The sequence below is a fragment of the Chiloscyllium punctatum genome, chromosome 16 (assembly GCF_047496795.1).
Source record: "Chiloscyllium punctatum isolate Juve2018m chromosome 16, sChiPun1.3, whole genome shotgun sequence".
Lineage (NCBI taxonomy): Eukaryota > Metazoa > Chordata > Chondrichthyes > Orectolobiformes > Hemiscylliidae > Chiloscyllium > Chiloscyllium punctatum.
In genome coordinates this window covers 18,424,052-18,445,827 of record NC_092754.1, presented here as the reverse complement: position 1 = coordinate 18,445,827, position 21,776 = coordinate 18,424,052, and the positions used below count along the sequence as shown (strand labels likewise).

General features: G+C 41.5%; 1 protein-coding gene across 9 annotated transcripts in view; it reads left to right on the top strand.

Moving 5' to 3' along the window:
- The window catches only part of kcnab2a (potassium voltage-gated channel subfamily A regulatory beta subunit 2a), a 268,478-nt gene that overhangs the window by 94,618 nt on the left and 152,084 nt on the right, over window positions 1–21,776 (top strand). For all 9 annotated transcript variants that reach the window (XM_072586348.1, XM_072586346.1, XM_072586347.1 and 6 more), the window contains exon 2: window positions 14,471–14,607. In XM_072586348.1, coding sequence (XP_072442449.1) covers window positions 14,531–14,607 — 77 coding nt within the window. In that variant the 5' untranslated portion in view covers window positions 14,471–14,530. The remainder of the gene's footprint in view (window positions 1–14,470; window positions 14,608–21,776) is intronic.

The following is a 21,776-nucleotide window of genomic DNA, read 5'->3' as shown; positions in this document are numbered from 1 at the left end:
ATACAGTATCTTATCATTTTTAAAAAATCATTCAGAACAACAATTGAAAATTGAGTGGTTCCTTGTTTCTAAACTATATCAACATACATTTGTAGTATGGTTTCCATTTTTAGAAAATTACTGAATATTTACAATAATGGAAGCTGAGGTTAACAAAGATTTTTAGGAAAAGAACAGGTGGATCATTGAACCTTGAATCTATTCTGCTGATATTGTGGTTTAACTCAAATCTTATCTAAATGCTTTGTCGCTAATATCCCCTTTATCAATTGTCTAACAAAACTATCAGTCTCATCTATAATTTTTAATTGAGCTGACATCTGTTTGTTTTTGTGGAAGAGGTTCCACACTTCTGTCACCCACTGCATGAAAATGGGTGCATGCTTACATTGGTTGCTGTCTAGCATACATTAACAGATGAAATCTTGTGGAGCTAGTGTGATATATTGCCAAATTGGCATTCAGTGAGGTGAGATTGGGGTCATGAATCTGCAAATAGCTTACTTTATAGGACTTGCTTTTCATGTTTATGCTTGTTGACTTGCAAACAACACCTGAATATTTAAAGCCTGATCTTATTTTTAAATCCATATGTGGCCTTGTTCACTCCCTGTCTTTGTAATCCCCACAAGCTTTTGAGATATCTGTGCTGTGCTAATTCTGACCTCATGAACATCTCTCATTTTATTTACATTATCATTTGATGGTCTCATGATGCTTTCAGCTGTCAAGGCCTCAGGACTTGGAAATTTCTATGTTTGTCCTCTTAGCTTTTCTACTGATTTATAGAATCATAGAATTTTACTGTACAGGAGGCTGCCATTCGGCCCATTGTGTCCATACTGGCTACAAAGGTCTTATTCTCTCGCCATATCTTCATAGCCCTCTAATTTCATCACTTTCAAATATATAAAGTCCAGTTCTCTCTCTTTCAAAAAAAGACTCTTGAAAATTGATTCCAATACTCTCCCAGGCAGTACATTCCAAATCCAAACATGTCTGAAAAACGTAGTTTCTTCTCTTGTTTCTAGCTGTCTTGCTGACGGTCGTGAAACTGGGACCCTAGTTACTTATGTACAACCAGTGGAAATAGAACATCCTTTTTTTAACCCTAACACAGCTTTTCAGAATCTTGAACACCTCAATAACATTAACTCTTTGTTCTCCTTGAAACTGAGAAAACTAACTTAATTTCTTCAATCTAGTCTTCCTTCTGTTTAAAATCCCTAATTTCTGTTATCGTTGAAGTAAATCTCCTTTGGTGGACTCTCCAAAGCTTTATCATCCTTCCTGTAATAAGGTGCCCACTACTGAACACACTACTCCTCCAAAAGTGTTTCCTCTTTAATAAGCAAAATGAGGCAGAATTTTGAATTGAAAGTTGGGTTGCACCCTTTCCTCTTCTGACTGAGCATGAGACAAGAAGGGCCATGGTTGCTGGTGGTTGCAGATAGAGTCACAGAGGTGTACAGCATGGAAACAGCCTCTTCGGTCCAAATCCTCCATGCCAACCAGATATCCCAACCCAACCTAGTCCCATTTTCCAGCACATGGCCCAGATCCATACAAACCCTTCCTATTCATGTACCCATCCAGATGCCTTTTAAATGTTGCAATTGTACCAGCCTCCACCACTTCCTCTGGCAGCTCATTCCATACATGTATCACCCTCTGCGTGAAAAAGTTGCCCTTAGGTCTCTCTTATATCTAACCCCTCTCACCCTAAACCTATGCCCTCTAGTTCTGGACTCCACTATCCCAGGGAAAAGACTTTGTCTATTTATCCTATCCATGCCCCTCATGATCTTATAAACCTATAAGGTCAGCCCTCAGTCTTTGATGCTCCAGGGAAAACGCCCTCAGCCTATTCAGCCTTCCCCGTTGCACAAATCCTCTAATCCTGGCAACATCGTTATAAATCTTTTCTGAACCCTTTCAAGTTTCATAACATCTTTCCGATAGGAAGGATGCCAGAACTGCACGCAATGTTCTAAAAGTGGCCTAACCAATGTCCTGTATAGCCGCAACATGCACTCCCAATTCCTGTACTTAATACTCTGACCAATAAAGGAGAGCAACCAAATGCCACTTTCATTATCTTATCTACCTGTGACTCTACTTTCAAGGAGCTATGAACCTGTACAACAAGGTCTCTTTGTTCATCAACACTCCCTAAGACCTTACCATTAAGCGTTTTAAGTCCTGCATTGATTTGCTTGTCCAAAATGCAGCAGCTCGCATTTATCTAAATTAAATTCCATCTGCCACTTCACAACCCATTGGCCCATCTGATCAAGATCCCGTTGTCATCTGAGGTAACCTTCTTCGCTGTCCACTACACCTCCAATATTGGTGTTATCTACAAACTTACTAACTATGCCTCCTATGTTAATATCCAAATCATTTATATAATGACGAAAAGTAGTGGACCCAGCACTGATCCTTGTGGCATCCACTGATTACAGGCCACCAGTCTGAAAAACAACCCTCCACCACACCTTCTGTCTTCTACCAGATGATATTGAGTTATGCAAAGGGGATTATGGGGATTTTTGTATCCAATTTGCTGACTTGACTTGGATTCGATGTGATCTAACTTTCCAGAGCAGCCTACCATGTAGAACCTTATCAAAGGCCTTACTGAAATCCATATAAACTACGTCTGCCACCCTGCCCTCGTCATCCTTCCTGGTCATTTCATCAATTCGTGAGGCATGATTTCCCATTCAAAGCCATGCTGTCTACTAATCAAATCCTGTGTTTCCAAGTGCATGTACATCTTATCCCTCAGAATCTTGTCAAGTATCTTACCCGCATAGGAGTTAAGCTTACTGCTGTACAGTTCCCAGGCTTTTCTTCGCAGCCCTTCTTAAATAATAGTACAACATTTGCTACCTTCCAGTCTTCTGGGACCTCACCCGTGGTTAACGATGATGAAAAATTTATCAGCCAGGAGCCCTGCTATTTCTTCTCTGCAATGTTCTTGGTATATCTGGTCAGGACCAGGAAATTTATCCACCTTCATACATTCTAATACATCCAAAGTCACCTCTACTGTGATATGGACTATCCCGAAGATATTACCACTAACGTCCCCAAGTTGTCTTGTCTTTCTCCATGATAAACACACAGGAGAAATATTCATTGTGGACTTCGCACATCTCCAGTGTTCTACACATACATGTCCACTTTAGTCCTTAAGGGGCCCTATGCTCTCTCTCGTTATTATTTTTCCTTTAATATACTTAAAGTACCTCTTTGGATTCACCCTATTCTTCTCAGCCAAGGCTATCTCGTACCCCTTTTTGCCCTCCTGATTTCTTCCTTTAATAAACTCCTGTATTCCCTTTATAACTCCAGGGATTCCCTTGATCCCAGCTACCTGTACCTGAGCCATGCCTCCTTTTTTCTTGTCAAAGCCACGATATCCCTTGTTATCCAAGGTTCCCTATTCCTACCAACCTTGCCCTTCACCCTCACAAGAACATATAGACCTTGAACTCTAGCTACCCCAGTTTTAAAGGCCTCACACTTGCCAGACGTCCCTTTATTTGCAAACAAACAACTCCAAACAACCTTTGCAAGCTCCTGTCTAATTCCATCAAAATTCGCCTTGTGTCAATTTAGAGCAGTTTTGTCCTTCTCCATAATTATTTTTAAGTAAGTAGAACTATGGCCACTGATCCCAGAGCGCTCCCCCACTGTCACTTCTGTCACTTATCCTGCCCTATTTCCCAAGAGTAGATCGAGTTTTGCTCCTTTCATCCCTTAATGCTCTGGCAGTACTAATCTATGTTAGGAAAATTAAAATCCCCTAGTATGACAACCCTATTCCTCCTTCAAGTCTCCCCAATCTCCCTGCATATTTGTTCCTCTAATTCCCATTGAGTATTTGAGGGCCTATAGTACAACCCCAATAATGTCACCATTGCCGCCTTCTTTCTTAGCTCCACCCACAAAGCCTCACTGGATGATCCTTCAATTACTTCATCTATGATTACTGCTGTGATTCTCTCCTTAATCAAAAATGCAGCTCTCCCTTCCCTTCCTTCCACCTATACCTTGGTCCATAGCTTGGTCCGTATCTCTCCAGATATTTATTATTCACATATCTATTTGAATGTCTCTTAAACCTTGTTGTTGTACCCACATCCACCACTTCCTTTAGCAGTTCACTCCACACGTGAATCACTTTGTTTCTTAAAAAAAATTTGCTTCTAAGTCTTTTTTAAAATCTTCTTTCTCTCACCTCAAAAATATATTCCCTCATCTTTAAATTCCCACCCTAAGTGAAAGACACTTACCATTCACCTTATCTGTACCCCTCATTATTTTATAAACCTCTATAAGGTTACTCCTCAACCTTCTCTGCTCCAGTTAAAAAAATGTCCCAGTTTCTCTCTATAACTCAAACCCTCCATTCTTAGCAACATCCCGGTAAATCTCTTCTGAATCCTCTCCAGCTTAATAATATCCTTTTATCAGGGCAACCAGAACTGGACTTACTCCAGAAGAGGCCTCCCCAACATTGTGTACAACCTCAACATAACATCCCAACTGCTATACTCAGGTCTGAGCAATGAAGGCAAACATGCTAAATGCTGCCGGAACTATCCTATCTATACGTGATGCAATCTTTGAAGAATTATGTACCTGAACCTCTTAGATCTCTTTGTTCTACAACACTACCCAAATGAGAGATCCTATGAGACTCATTTTGACATTAGAAACATCTGAATCCATCTTTTGTTTATGCCAAACAGCAAGCTGAGTTGTTCTTTGGGCAGAGATGATTTGTCACTTCGGGGATTATTGCTTGTTAAAACACCTCGTTAATGGCCCAGTGTGCTTCCTTAATGTTCAGCTTCCTATCTTACTAAATGTGACAAACAAGGTAAATGTCCAGAAATCTCAACATGGAAACCAGAGCAGGTACCTGGTGATTTCAGCTTGCCACTGGCTCCGAAGGGTCTCCATGTTGCTTTGGTCCAAACAGCATCTCAAGGCACAATCCACGAGCACCAGCTGCATGACCGTCATCCACAGGCATTCACATCTGGCATATGCCAACCCCTCGTGACCATCATGCTACCTCCAAGTACACATTCAAGATGTTTAGGAAGCACAGAATTGCATTGCAGGGTGCACTAGCAGCCTGCTTTCAAAGGCTACTGTAAGGACACATTGCGTGCAGAGACAGGCACCCAGATTGGATGCGGCTGCACCTCAAGGCTGCTCGTCTTTTCCCTCGGTGCTTGCACACTTGAACCCTCAGCTGCATGCTCATGATATGCTGCATTATTGCAGTTTCTGGACAACTAGGATCACTGGTTCCTACATACCTGTCTATCATTCTTGCACCTCAATGTGCATATGGATGAAGTCTCTGATTGTTGACACTATGGAGTCCTCTTCTGCCTGGGAAATGAGCAGATGCCTGGTCTCTGGCATTTCTTCTCCAAGGAACAGTGGCTTAGGCTGTTTAATTTTTGGCCACCTGCGAAGCTATCACCAATCTGACTCTTTCATCAAATTGTGCTCCCATATGAAACAGAGGAGTTGTGGCCAATGATTAGAAGTTCTATGCCTGCTTGCTGCAACTGGGTAAATTGTCCCCAGGTGATTGTACAGTGCTGGTTAGTACATTGTGTCTGCATGCATGAACTGTTTCTTGGTACCAGGGGGCGGCACGGTGGCTCAGCGGTTAGCACTGATGCTTTACAGCGCCAGGGTCCCAGGTTCGATTCTAACCTCGGGCAGCTGTCTATGTGGAGTTTGCACATTCTCCCTGTGTCTGCATGGGTTTCCTCCGGGTGCTCCGGTTTCCTCCCACAGTCCAAAAATGTGCAGATGAATTGGCCATGCTAAATTGCCCATAGTGTTAGGTGCATTAGTCAGAGGGAAATGGATCTGGGTGTGTTACCCTTCGGAGGGTTGGTGTGGACTTGTTGGGCCAAAGGGCCTGTTTCGACACTGTAGGGAAGCTAATCTAATCTAAAAATGCGGAGTGCAATGAATGAGACTGAAGATTGGGTTACTTAGAGAGTTGCAGTAGAACGACAAGTGGTACTTAGTGGGATGTTCATGTCTTGGCACATTTGCAGGAACATCCCAGTTCTCTCCTGAGAGGACCAAGATTATAGCAGCTAAAGAGTTTAATGTTGCACCCTTTTCGCTCTATTGTGTGCCATTGTCTCATGGAATAACAGAAAAAGAAGGATTGAATGAGGTGACAGTTTGGGTGCAAGTGGTGGTATTTCAGGGGAGTGTGAAGGCAGTGCAGGGGCACTGGAGGGTTAGTGGTTTAGGAAGTTTGGCGGAGGATGGGTAGTGAGAACATAAGAAGGCAGTAGTGAGTGTGGTAGAGCATAAGCCTTGGTGGAAGGTGCGTCCAGTAGCAGAGTGCAAGGAAGCTGAGTGAAGAGTATGGTATTAATCCTGGGGGAGCAGGGAAGGTATTTGACCTTTTAGATGGCATTGCTGGCTATTCCTCACCATCAAGATGGTACTGGCCCAGGGGATGGCCTTGAACCAGACTGCAGAGTCTGGTGCTGCAGACTCCTCTGCTGGTCCTCCAGAAAGCAGACTGCTCTCCTTTGCACCACCCCCATGATCAAAACAGTCAGGTCCACATCGAAGAATTGTAGTGCCATGTTCCCCTTCTCAGACACCATTGAATATATTGTCCCTGACTGATCAGAATAGCTTCAAAATATCTTGTCTGAGTGCATAGCGACCTTTTTAAATATGATATGGGCTCCAGGGATGTTCGTCTTTTGGCAGATATCCAGTGTGTATGGCGAGTTGATGTAGAAACAGCACATGGTAAGTTGGGGATAGAATTGGACATTAGAGATGCCGTAGGGTTGGGGTGGGTAGTTAATGCAGGTTTGGTACGATATGGCAAGGAATCTTGCTAAACCTTGATGGTAAGAATACATTTAAAAAATTTGATGTAAATCACGCTCAGCCAAATATCGAAAGATTCAACCCCAATATATTTGAATGTTGAGTTCCAACTAATGTTGTTTCCTACAGATGTCCTGAGTGACTTGCCTGCTTTCAAGTCTTAAACTTCGAAGTTTTTAACCTTCCAGTTTCAGTGTCTGTTTTCTTTGCTGCCTGAGTTCCACCTAATGGCAGAGATTGATTGATGCAAGTAATTCTGCCTACACTAATACGCTTTGGCCGCAAGAGGGAGCCCTGTCTCTTAAAACTTTAGGTGATCTTAAGATTTATTTACAGGAGGGCATTTGTGAACAGATTGATTTTAAGAGCTCTTGTGACCCTTCTTCTCAACCAGGAGGTTTAGGTTCAAGTCCCACTGCTCCATAGATGCATAACATTAGTGAACAGGTTGATTCAGAAATTTTTTTAAAAATGGCGTAGGGCTCTTGTATCTCTTCCTCTGAGTCAGGAGGCCCAAGTTCAAGTTCAGTCTATTGCAGAGACATATTGCAGAGGCATTCCATTTTGATTTCATCCCCTCTTCCTCTCTCTCACCTTTTGGTCATGATGAGGATGTGCCAGTGTTGAACTGGGGTGGACAAAGTGCCAGGTTATAGTCCAACAGGTTTATTTGGAGTGCTGCTCCTTCATAGGTAGCTAGTGGAGCAGAATTTATAGCACAAGATTATAGTGTCATGCAACTGAGACGATATATTGGACAAACGTAGATGTGCACACACATTAAATTGCATTTTGCAGAATTGTATTTGCAGATACATTCTATTTTGCTCAAAAGCACGCAATCTGCAGGCAGTCAATCCATGTGACATTTTATAAATTCCTACTTTGGAAACAGAACCAGTCTGACTCAAGATTGGAATACAGACAGACTCTAGCCTCATACCATTAATACACTTTCTGAGCTGAGATGTCACGATTTTTTATAAAACATTAAGTTATCTCGGGAATGTGACTTGAAAGAAGTTCTGGGATTTACATATTAATGAATCGAAACCTGTAACCCATTCTAAAAGATGAAAAACTTAACAGCAATCTAGGTTTGTTCATTATATGAATCAGTTGCATGACACTGTGATCTTGTGCTATAAATTCTGTGTCTTATGATCTTGCTGCACTAGCTATCTGACAAAGAACCAACAGTCCAAAAGCTAGTGCTTCCGAATAAACCTGTGGGGCTCTCAGTGTTGTCACCTTTTGGTGTTATTCCATTGCACTTAATGAGCTTTGCATGTAAATTAATCAGTTGTAACACAGGTGATTAGCAGTAGTATTTAATAGGTGAAAAATACCATGAATGATTTGGTGGTAGGGGAAAAAACTGGTTGTGAGATGGTGGTAATGTCTCTACCCCTGAGCCAGGAGACCATAAGCAATCGGAACAGGAGTTTTCCATTCAGACCCTTGAGTCTGCTCTGCCATTCATTAGGATCATGGCTGATATGACATTCCTCACATCAACCTTTCTGCATTCTCCCCACAACCTTTGATTCCCTTCTATCTACCTCAGCTTTAATTATGCACAGAACTCCTCTTCTCCACACACCCAGCCCAGCACCACCACAGCTCTCTGTGGCATGGAGTTCCATAGAAGGAATTCCAGTCAATTTCAGTCTTAAATTGCCATTCTTTATTCTGAAACTATGCCTTCTGGTCCTAGACTGTCCCGTGAGATGTAATATCCTTTCAGCATTTTCCCTGTCAAGGCCCTTAAGAACCCTGTATATTTCAATGGCATCACTTCTCATTCTTTGAAATTCCAGTGAATTCTCGAATAGAATCACGGATTCAATCAGACCATCGAGTCGACTATGCCCTTCAAAACAGCATCCCACACAGAGCCCCCCCCCCAATCCATCCATGTCATCCTTCATTTCCCATGGCTAATCCACCCAACCTGCTCATGCCTGGACAATGAGCAATTTGGCATTTGCAATCCTCCTCACCTGCACATCTGTGGACAGTGGGAGGAAATTGGTGCACTTAGTGGAAACCTGTGCAGATATAGAATGTGCAAACACCATACAGACAGTCACCTGAGACTAGAATTGAACCTTGGTCCCTGGCACGGTGAGGCAGCAGTGCTGACCACTGAACCACCATGCCCCCATCTTTAACATAAACTTATAAGACAGTCTCTTCATACCAGAGGTCTTCCAAGTGAACTTTATCTGAACTGCCTTCAATGAAATAATATCTTTCCTTAAATAAGGAGAGTAAAACTGCTTGTATTTTTCAACGTGGTCTGACCAGCACATTGCACAGTTGCAGTTAAGACTTCCCTACTCTTGTACTCCAGCATCCTTCTAGCAAGGGCCCAAATTCCACTAGTTCTGCTAATTACCTGTGTACTTGTCCGTTAGGTTTCTGTGTTTTGTGCTCAAATACCCCAAATCCCTTGGTGGTACAGCTTAGCAGTTTTTTCTCAATTTAGGAGGTTCTAGTTCAAGTCCCACCTAGTTCAGAAATGTGTAATAATGCCTCTCCACAGATTAATGGAAAATATCTGGAACGCTAGCCTCAGCCATGGTGATGGCGAAAAAATTATAGTAGGGCTTTGGGCCCTTGTGTAGGAATGGTGTCTCTACTTCTGAACCAGGAAACTTTGTTACAGGTCTCATATGTTCTAGACGTATGCAAGACCATCTCTGAACTTTGATTTGATAATTTGATCAGTTAATCCAGAGACCCAGATAATGTTCTGGGGAGCTGGGTTCAAATGTTGCCATGGTAAGTAGTGGATTTTAAATTGAATAAAAACCTGGAATTAAATTTGATTTGATTCCCCCCCCGCGCCGCCCCCCCCCCCCCCCTTAGTTCCTCCCCTTCCATCACTTCTGGGGTCTTTGCGCTGCCCTGAAAGGGAAAATTGATTAATTGGACACAGGTGGTGGAGGATAACAAGTGAAAAGTAATAAGGGTGATTTGTAGGGGAGAAAACCATTCAGTTGTGCATGAAAGCATTTCTCAGTCGAGAGGAAGAAAACTCAGGGACTGCCCTGCCTATGACTAGACTTTGCACATCGGTTAATCTTTTGATTAAGAAAAACTGGTGATTTAGTGGTGAACAAAGCAACATGGGTGATTTGGTGGGAGGGAAAAGAATTTTTTTTTAAAAAAGTTTGTAAAATGGAAAATGTAGCAGTACTAGCGTGTCCACCTCTGAGTACCTCTTGATACAAGTCCTCCTTACTCCAGAGCTGTGTCATAATATGCCTGTCTGAGCAGATTGAATAAAATAACTGTACCTAGACAGTTTTCCACATTGGTTAATATTAGTGTTGCAGCTTCAGCAGAGGTGAAGATGCAAGTAATTTGGGAGCACACTCTTCTGCACTGCACATGTCGAACAGTGGTCATAAACCAGTGGTTTCCTCCATGCTAATGTATTGACTGATTCTTTGGACCCCTTCCCCAGGCTTTGTCACAAAACTCAGGAAGATATTGGTCCACTTCTGGGGCAAGACGATGCACTGGGTCACAGCAGAGGTTCTGTGGGAGAGCTTAATGGTGATGATCTTCATCTTAATACCTTGCAGCGATACCTTTGAGCCACCTGTCATCTGGTGTGCCCTGACAACTAATTCGTTCGTCCAAGTGTGTGACCTTAGTCTGACATGTAGCTTCTGTTCATAGACAGTGAGGATTTCCCTCAGGACCCTGTCTTTACCAAGACCTGATCAACGGCTGGAGAATGGGTTGATGTGAGTTGCATCACCATGCCATCAAGAGTAGTGGCTTTTGTTAGAAAACTGCTTAGGAATCCACTCCTCCACATCTAGGGCTGGTGGAAGGGAGGTGGCATGACTGTGCGGGTTACCAGAATTGAGGGTAATGCTGGGTGGCCGGGCTACATGTTACCATAGTAGTTGGAGAGCGTAGCAGCAATGGGCCTCAGCTTGCGAATGTGCTAGCCTTCACTTGAAAATGTGGTGCTGAACCTGATAGTGTACTCGCTGGAAATGCTTAGGTGCATAGTGATGACCCATTAGTGCAAACCGCTGCATGGACAGAACCCTGCAAAGGGAGTCATTGTTCCTGACTACCTGCCTGTCCTCTGTGACTACTTTCATGTCTGAGTGCACTTGGAGAGGGAACCCATTGTGCCCATCAACACCCTCAAAGCCTTTAGAGTGAAGTGGACGATGTGGAGGTTGGAGTGTATTAGTTTCACCTCCAACTCCATTTTAATTTAGTTGTCTCCCTTTCTATGTCTCAGTGGTAGTATTTCTACCCCGAGTCTGAAGTTCCAGGTTCAAGTCCTGTCTGCTCCAAATGTATTATACAACACACATGAACAGGTTGATTTTTTTAAAAAGGCAGCAGGGGTCACCAACATTAATTGTAAGCTCTCCTCCTGCCTTTGTGTAGCACACATTAACATTTAGAAAACAATGAATAGATTACAGGGTTAATTTCCTGTCACAAGCTAGCCAATTAATTTGCCACCCGCCATCAACTTCAACTCCCCAGGCTGCAAAATGAAACCACGAACAGCAGAAAGGGCAGCAAGATGTGGGACCCAGCTAGGAAAAAGCTTAGAGGTGAAAGAACATCAAGGGAACTGGAGTCTGGAGTCTTGAAGGGTGGGCCTAAGCGACCCAGATGGAGCTAAGGAGCTGACACCAGGCACTGAGATGCTTGGCAGATAGTGTGCCAGCAACACCTGGAATGTGAAAGTGGTTCATTTCACACTGAAGTAAAGGTATAAATTTTCCTTCTACATACAAAAATGCCTTCACCCTAAATCCACCTTCCACAGACTGGTGAGATCATAACTGATGTGTTTCCATTCCATGTGCACAAAGCTGGAAGATTTTAACCAGGCAGTTACTACCTGTTTTATTGTATTTTATATTTCAATCTTGGATTATGTTTCTTCATTGACTGTGTTTATTACAATGCAAGCACCTAATATATTTTTCTCAATATAATTTTCCTGAACATGTGCAGTGGAGGGAGGCGACAGCCTTAGGGGCTGGATTAACAGCCCTACTGATTCTACCTCTGGGCTGTTAATCCAGAGACCCAAGTAATATTCTGGGGAGCTGAGTTCAAATATTGCCATGGTAAATAGTGGATTTTAAATTGAATAAAAATCTGGAATTAAGAGTCTGATGATAACCATGAATCCAATTTTGATTGTGAGAAAAACCTATTTGGAAAACCTATTTGGTTCACTGATGTCCTTTAGGAAAGGAAACTGCCCTCCTTACCTGGTTTAGCCTACATGTGACTTCAGACAACAGCAGTGTGGTTGACTCTTAAATCCCCTCCAGAAAATGAGGGATGGATAATAAATGGTGGTGTAGCCAATGACTCCCCCATCCTGTGAATGATTTTTAAAGAATAAAGCAGCCACAAGCTAGAGATTCCATATCCTTTGCAAGGAATTCATTACGTCAGGGATTTCCTGTCTTCCAGTTAATAGCGTATTCCTCTGATAGGTTTAAACATGTTCTCTCTCATGCGTCTTTCCTTTTCAACCACATCCCACTTACAGCTTTTGTCTCCTTCCTGCCTTTGCAGATTCTCTGTCTCTCCCTTCCATCGCCCTCACACAACAATTTGCTTCTCTCTCTGGCCTTTTTTTATTTCAAAATTGTATTTCATTCATGAAAAAATTCTTTGTCTATATATGATACATATAGTCACAAAAAAGTAAGCAAGCAAAATCTTGGACTTTGACTCTATCCAAAACACTAAAGACCTCTCTTACACATGTAATACTAATATTTACATTTATTTGAGGCACTAGGGGGGGGTCTAATAACTGAACGGACCTCCCATTTACCTTCTGCAGGAAAACTTCAGACAATAGTCTTTCTCCACTGTGCCCCAAGTTTCAGTGTGTCTCTCAGCATGTAGGCCTGCACCTTCGAATGTGCCAGTCTGTAACACTCAGTTGGTGTCAACTCCTTGTTCTGGAAGACCAACAAGTTTCAGGCATTTGAAACATCATCCCTCTGCTTTGCAGCCTCCTCCCGTCCACATCCAACACCTTGCAGTCTCTTTCTTCCTCCACCTTTCCTTGAACTACATGTGGTTGGTGCTTGCGATCATGCTCCGAAATGCTGTATGTCCTAAGCGACATGAAAATACTTTGGAGCAAGTAAAAAGTTGTAGTTATCATAGCCAGCTGGAAGTGTTTACCTCATTTCTTTGGGAATTGTTGTAGGGCTTTGTGTTGAAGTGATGGTTTTCAAGTCCCACCTGCTCCAGCGATGTGTACCACCATATCTGAACAGTTTGATTAGAAAATGTCTACAAGTTGCAGTGCAATGCTCCCAGCATTGAGATAAGCCTCGTTGGGCCTCTTATCGGTTACTGCCACAAATCTCATCTTCAGCCAACATCACTCAGAGCCCTGTAAGCTTTCACCCTTACGTTTAAAAAAGGAGGAAATTGATGGTTACAGGACTCTTGTGGTGCAGTGGGAGTGATCCTATCTTAGATTAGATTACTTACAGTGTGGAAACAGACCCTTCGGCCCCAACAAGTCCACACCGACCCGCCAAAGCGTAACCCACCCATTCCCGTACATTTACCCCTTTACCTAACACTACGGACAATTTAGCATGGCCAATTCACCAGACGTGCACATCTTTGGACTGTGGGAGGAAACCGGAGCACCCAGAGGAAACCCATGCAGACACGGGGAGAATGTGCAAACTCCACACGATCAGTCGCCTGAGGCTGGAATCGAACCTGGGACCCTGGTGCTGTGAGGCAGCAGTGCTAACCACTGAGCCACTATGTAGAGCTGGATCATGTGGCTAGTTTTGGAGCATTACAGCCAAAATATTGTCAAACCCCATAGTTTTTGAGCGTAACTGGTTTTTAATATCATAAAGAGTCAACTAAATTATCTGAATAGCAGCTATTATGCTGGGGGTGCAGGTGGCCATCGGTCAAGTCCAAGATGGATCATCCATTTGGCATTTCTAACTGAAAATGGTTGTGAATACAACAACTCATATTTTACACTTGCATGCTAGGGTACACCATTATTGAGGATGGATGTACATAAAACCACCTGCCTCTATTAGTTCTGTTGACCACTAGCATTCATACCTGTGTTTAATTTGGTTGTAGGATTATTTACTCGCTGTTTAACACATTGCTTCTATTGTTTAGCTTGAAAAAGTCTTCTGTTTTAGCTTTGCCCTTTAGACAAAACTGATGCTGCTCTTGGCATGCTTTCTTACACTTCCCATTGAACCAATGATGGTAATATTCGATTGAGAGTTAGGACCTGTCTGAGATTTTATTCAGATTGTGGTGGACAGTTGATGCTACTGCTGAATTACAGTACCTCATGAATGCTCAGTTTTGACCTTTCTGGATCCATTATGAATCTATCCCATTCAGTATGTTGATTGTGCCACACATGAACACACAAGGTGTTGTCTTTATAACACCCATCTACATTTAGTCAAGTAAAGATCTTTTGTCTGAAAATGTAGTTCCTAATGTCTTTGTCTCCAATTTTGTGTCGCTTTAGGTTTTGCAAGTGACAGTGTGAGAAAATAACAACATACCTTTGACTGAAGCTGTTGACCTGATGTATCCAGAATCAACCACGGACTCTCCAGCTCGACTTTCCCTAAGACAGACAGGCTCTCCGGGCATGATTTACAGGTGAGCATCATGACCTCCAATAGGCTGCAAACTTTCCAGGCATGATTTAGTGATGTCACAGTTACATCAGGTGAGGCACTTGTACGTTGAGCAAATGTTTTATTAACAGGCATCTATGGGACCAGGATTGTGCCAGTTAATCGAATATTCCAGTTGATCATGAGGTCCACATAATTAATGTAAAATAATAGAAATGTAATACGTGGAGTATAAACCTAACTATTTTACTTTATTTACAGCATAAACCACTTAAGTAATAATGCATCTTTGACTTAAATAAAACTTAACAGCAGAGAGCCCTCTTACTCACTCTTAGCTGACTATTTGGACCTTCTCACGATCGTAGTAATAAAGTTCTGGTATTTCAGATATATACTTTTGCCAGTTTATTGAGAGTGTTGGTTCATCAAGTGCTGGTTAAAACAAAGTTTGCTATATATGGTGTGGGTAATGCAAATAAATATTCTAAGGCATTTCAGGGGTTAAGGGAAAATTGCTGCTGCATGAAAGGATGCAATTTTAGAAACAAGTATCAAAGTCTTGGTTGAAGATATTAAATATAAAATATTAAACATCATCAAATATCTAGTTTGGGGTTTGAGCACATGACCAACCAAGGAAGGTAGATGAAATTGCAACACAGATCAGTCATGAGCTTACTGAATGATGGAGCAAGCTCTGACACTGAATGATCTATTCTTGGTCATGTGTTTCTTTTAGCTCAGGGGTGGGCTACCACTGAGCAAAGACTGCAACCAAAAGGAAAAGGCAGTAGGAGGTCAGAAAATCAGACAAAAGCAAGGTTGTGAAGGGTTTGTAAGTGAAAATGAGAATTTTGCATTAAACACTTTGACAATCAAGGAGCACTGGAGATTGACAAGAATAGTTTTGATATGGGAATGGGACAAAGAATGGAATACAATCCTGATGGTAATATTTTGGTTGAATTTGACTTTATTTAGCATGGTGTTCAAGAGATTTGTTAAAAAGAATGTTAAGACAAATCAATCTAGAGGGGCAAAGTTCTAAGTTGTTTGATTTACTGTTTCCTTATTCTCCAAGAAGATCTGATTGGTTTTCAACTTGCTTCAGCTAATTGATGCCAATTTGTCTTGTTTATGCAGTTCATCATGCACTTTAAAGTGCTAATTTTTATTAAGACCCGTTTGAGTGGACTGCTGCCATGTGTGTTGAATCAGATTAGGTGCTCCAGCTGAGTGTAGGACATCACAGTGAAGTGATGGCACCGAAAGAAAAAAGCAAAAAGATGTTTGAAAACAGCAGCTTTGGGTTTTAAAAAACCTGAAAACTTCTGAACCTGTGAGAGGAGGAATTGAAGTAGAAGTTGCTTAATAGTGCTCAAATGGGTAGACTACAATTATTAACTGATTTTCTCTCAATTGAATTGCTTTGAAGTTCAAGTTAGCCTGAAATTTTCTGTATCTGTTGACTTGATCAACTGTGCTGGACGTAGTAGTAATTATTGGGCCATAGATGACAGATTTTCCTGTGATCTTTTGTTCCTGGTGCATTTTCTCCTGCAGCCCACAAGGGGCTGATGTGTACTACAAATTTCTATCTCCATTTCGGGAACCTGCTTGCAGAAATTCTTGCTTTTGTAAATTACTGAGGATGTGTTAAGTGATTCATAGTCTTTAACTTCTCAATGTTATGATCAGAATTTTATAATGTTGTACACAATTTGTGCTAAACATAAATTGTGTAATATGTGTATAAATAAAAGTTATGAAATATGCACACTACCTATTGAAAATACATTTATATAATTTCACTTTGCTTTTCCTGTGACCCAGTGTACTGTCAGTCTTGTATTTAGAATTCTAACAGAACTTATTGATAAAAATGCAATATTTAACTATAATGGAAGACTCAAAATCTATATCTGTGGTACTAATTTGCTACCCTTTTGGTACTCCACTGACTGGTGGGCAAGTAATTTGACGTCAGACCTATAATGTGGTTGACTCTCAATTGCCCTCTAAAATGGCCGAGCAAGCCATTCAGTTGTACCAGTTGCTACAGTGTCTCAAAGAAATGAAAAATTGGACGGAACACCTGGCATTGACCTAAGCATCGGAAAAGACAGTGGCCAAAACGGTCGACCCTGCACAGTCCTCCTCACTCACATCTGGGGGCTAGTGTCAAAATTGGAAGAGCTGTCATAGACTAGTTGAGCAACAATTTAGCACAGTCATACTCGTGGAATCATACCTTTCAGACAGTGTCCCAGAAATCACCATCACCATCCCTTGATATGCCCTGTCTCTCCTGTAGAACAGACCTGACATGGTGATATACAGTTGGGAGGGAGTTGCTCCAGGAGTCCTCAACATTGACTCTGGATCCCATGCAGTCTCATGGTTTCAGGTTAAACATGGGCAAGGAAATTTCCTGATTGCCACGTACTGTCCTCAGCTGATGAATCGGTGGTACTCCACATTGAACAACACTTGACAAAGCATCGAGGATGGCAGGGGCACAAAATGTACTCTGGGTGGGTGCTTTCAATGTCCACCACCAAGAGTGGCTCAGCAGCAATACTACAGATTGATCTGGTTGGGTCCTCAAGGACATAGTTGATAGACTGCATCTGCGGCAAGTAGTGAGGGAACCAGCAACAGGGAAAAGCATACTTTGACCTCAGTCTTACCAGTCTGCCAGCTGCAGATGTATCTGTCGATGACAGTACAGGTCATTGTGCTATTTTACGCGTTTTGTTAACAAGAATTTGCTATAACACAATTGACGAATTGGCGACACTGTTTCCTAAGTCCAAATTTTCAAGTGTGTTTGGGTTCTAACATGATTCTGGCCCCATTAGTTCATATGATGCTGCTATTACATGATTTTCTTAACACTGGATTGCACGAGAACTGAACTTCCACATTATAGCAGATCTCATTGTATCAGTACAATTGACCACCGCAGAGTCCTTGTGGAGACAGTCCTGCCTTCACATAAAGAATATCCTCCATTGTATTGTGTGGCACTAACACAATGTGAAATGGGACAGATCTGGCAACTCAAGACTGGGCATCCATGAGGTGCTGTGGTCCATCAACAGCAGCAGAATACACCAGCCCAATCTGTAATCTTATGGCCTGTCATATTCTCCACTCAACCATTGCCATCAAGCCATGGGATCAAACCTGGTTCACTGGAGAGTGCAAGATGGCATGCAGGAGCAGCACCAGGTGTATCTGAAAATGAGGTATCAACCTGGTAAAGCCATCAACTACTTGCATGCCAAGTAGTATAAGCAACAAGTGATAGACAAAGCTAAGCAATCCCACAACCAAAGATCAGATGTAAGTTCTGGGGTCCTGCCACATCCAGTTGTGAATGGTGGTGGACAGTCAAACAATGCACTGGAGGAGGAGGTTGTACAAAACATATCCCCATTCTCAATGATGGAAGAGAGTAGAACATCAGTGCAAAAGATAAGACTGAAGCATTTGTAGCAATCTTCAGCCAGAAATGTCAAGTGGATGATCCATCACTGCTTCCTCCAGTGATCCCCAGCATTTACAGATACCAGTCTTCAGCCAATTCGATTCACTCCACATGATATCAAAAAAACGGTTGAAGACACTGGATACTACAAAGGCTATAGTCTCTGACAATATTCCGGCAATAGACTTGTGCTTCAGAAGATGCCACTCCCCTCGCTAAGCTGTTCTAGTACAGAACACTGGCATCTCCCCGACAATGGGGATAATTGCCCAAATACGTCCTGTACATAAAACGCAGGACAAATCCAACCAGGCCAATTACTGCCCCATCAGTCTACTGCTGACCACAGTATTGCTGACAACATCTTCAATCACTTTACTATCGAGCAGCACTAACCTGCTCAATGACACCCAGTTTGGGTTCCGCCAGGGTCTCTCATCTCCGGACCTCATTACAAACATGGGCAAAAGAACTGATTTCCAGAGGTGAGGTAAGAGTAACAGCCCTTGACATCAAGGGTGGCATCAAGGAACCCTAGTAAAATTGGAATCAATGGTGGTTGGAGTCACATCTGACACATAGGAAGAGGGTCATGGCCGTTGGAGGTCAGTCATCTCAGCTCCAGGTCATAATTGCAGGAGTTTCTCAAAGTATTGTCCTTGGCCCAACCATCTTCAGCTACTTCACCAATGACCTTCCCTCCATCAGAAGTGAGGATGTTCAACAATGTTCAGCCCCATTTGTGACTGTTCAGATACTGAAGCAGTCAATGTTCAAATGCAACACTGGAGGGTACAAGAGGGCATGCAGGAGCAGCACCAAGCATACCTGAAGATTTAGGTGTCAACTTGGTAAAGCCATCTAGCTGTTCTAGTACAGAACACTGGCATCTCACCGGCAGTGAGGTAAATTGCCCAGGTATGTCCTATATGTAAAAAGCAGGACCAATCCAACCCAGCCAATTACTGTCCCATTAGTCTGGACAGTATCCAGGTTTGGGCTGACAAGTGGCAAGTAACATTTGCGCCACATAAGTGCCAAGCTATGACCATCGGGAATAAGGGACAATCTAACCACCGCCCCTTGACATTCAATGGTGTTACCATTGCTGAATCCCCCACTATCAACAGACTGGGAGATTATCATTGACCAGAAACTCAACTAACTCACCACATAAACACTGGCTACAAGAGCAGGTGAGAAGCTAGGAATATTACAGTAAGTGATTCGCCTTATGACTCCTTAAAGCCTGTCCACCATCCAAAGAGCACGAGTCAGGAATGTGATGGAATACTCCCACTTGCCTGGTTGGGTCCAGCTCCAACGACACTCAAGACGCTTGACACCATCTAGGTCAAAGCAGCCCTCTTGATTGGTACTATAGCCACAAGCATCAACTCCCTTAACCACTGACACTCAGTAACAGCAGTGTGTGTTACTACAAGATACAGTACAGGGCAGAAATTCACCAAAGATCCTCAAACAACACCTTCCAAACACATGGCCGCTTCCATCTAGAAGGACAAGGGCTGCATTTATATGGGAATGCCACCACCTTCAAATTTCCCTCTGAGCCACTCACTGTCCTGACTTTGAAATACATTGCTGTTCATCACTTAGCTAGGTCAAAGTCCTGGAATTCCCTTCCTAATGGCATTGTGGGTCAACCCACAGTAGGTGGACTGCAAATGTTCAAGAAGGCAGCTCACCACCACCTTCTCCAGGATAACCAGGATAGGCAATAAATGCTGGCCAGCTAGAAATGCCCACATCTTACAAATGAATTTTTTTAAAAATTGTGTTGACAGACTTCTGTAATCATTGTTCATTTTCATTTAGTTGAGAGAAACTGGTTAGTATTCTTCAATGGAAATAATCCAACCACATTCCTTTGGTCCTTTTCAATAATTCATTACTCTGAAATCTTTTGTATTGTGTTTCAGTATTTCCTCATTTGAAGTTCTCTCTAAATTCAATAAAATCTTAAAGTTGATTAGAATATTATGTTGTAGAAGTTTCTTTTAACACGTACAGTTTTACAGAAAGTTACCTAGCTAAACATAATGCAAGACAATATCCAGAAATAATTAAAGCATTTAAGCTAAAAGGAATTATATCAGAAATGCAATTATTACTGACGTTAAGTCTTATGAATTTTTGTTTTTTCTATGTTGATAGTTTTATATGTTTGAAATTTAACTGTCTGCTTTTGGTCTCTTAATCTTCCTAAATAAAGCAGGATACCTTGTTGCCAATGTGATGGCTGTATAGATTTTACTTCTTTGTGTTTCAGTCTTGTCTTATCCTACTTTGCAAATTTGAGAATCCTTCTAACATGACCTGAGACTTGTGTTTCCACCCAATGTGTGAGCAGCCATGTAGGATGGTTAGATCAGTGACACCATAGTTTCTGAAAAATACTTCATTGCCTAACAGACATTCTCAGCAAAAAAAAACTCTTCCAGGGACGGGATATGGAGTTTGACATTGACCTATGATTTTTATTCTGATTTCAGGTGTGCAATTTCTAAGTGTGAATGAAGAGCAGCATGATTTAAGGTTACCTCTTCAAAGAGAGGCTTAATCTACTTTTCCTTATTGTAGGATAACCTTGATGAAACAAAAATTCACAAACTGTGATCAATTAGAAATGGAACATATTGATGAATTTGCTCTGGTGTTCAAAAATAGTTAACAACAGCTGTAAAGTATGCAAACTTTACAGAAAACTTTATAGAAAAATATCTTGGCTGTTGAAAAATCTTTGCTTTCTCCTTCAAATTTCAATGTTTGTTTTGAGGAGCAATTATTTCTTAAATTCACAGTCAGCAACTATGTCATGGTGACAGTCGCATCCATCGAATATATTGAAATGGGTTTGACCTAATTGCAATCCTGGCTCCTTGCAGCTGCTATGTTATTTTATAGCCAGTTCCCATTTTAAAGTTGTTGACCAATGCTATTTTCCACTATTGCAATAGATCAAGTTTTTCTAGTAGTTTAAATTATATTGTAATTTAATAAAATCATTTTTCTTTGAACAGTGAGCACCAAATTATTTGTGACATTGTAAGACTGGTCATGCACCTTTTAAAAATTAAAACATGTTTTGAACATATATTCCTAAATACTAGTAATGATTTTTGTTGACTTGGTTCTGTTTATTTATATTCAGCAAATATAATTCCTATTTGTAATTTATATTTTATTTCCCTTATTTCTGATTTTTTGCCACGTATACGAAGACCAGAAATTGAGAATATTTTTGTCCAAATTTACAAATGGTTCATTGCTTTTTATTGTAATTGTTAGTGTGTCACTCTTTCTTTCTTTCTTCAATGGGAATTTGATTTAAATTTGTATTTTTCTCCCCCATTGGGATCTGGGTTAACATTGATAATACAACATAATATATTTTATTATCACTTTTACCTGCAAAACCAAAGTTTGTGAATGAGTTAGTTAGCTTCCTTATCGATTGTTGCATTGATCTTCATAAGTATGTTATTTATAATTGTGCACTGGTATAACGCGCAAGTTGGAAAACGATTCACATACACTATTCTGGGTAATCCAAGATGGAGGATGGGAAAATTTTTTGGCTGTAGTAGGTTGCTCCTTTTTTTTTGAGACATTTTAGGTGTTGGAGATGATTTCCTCAAATTCCAGGATCAGCAATTAATGTTTTCTATGAT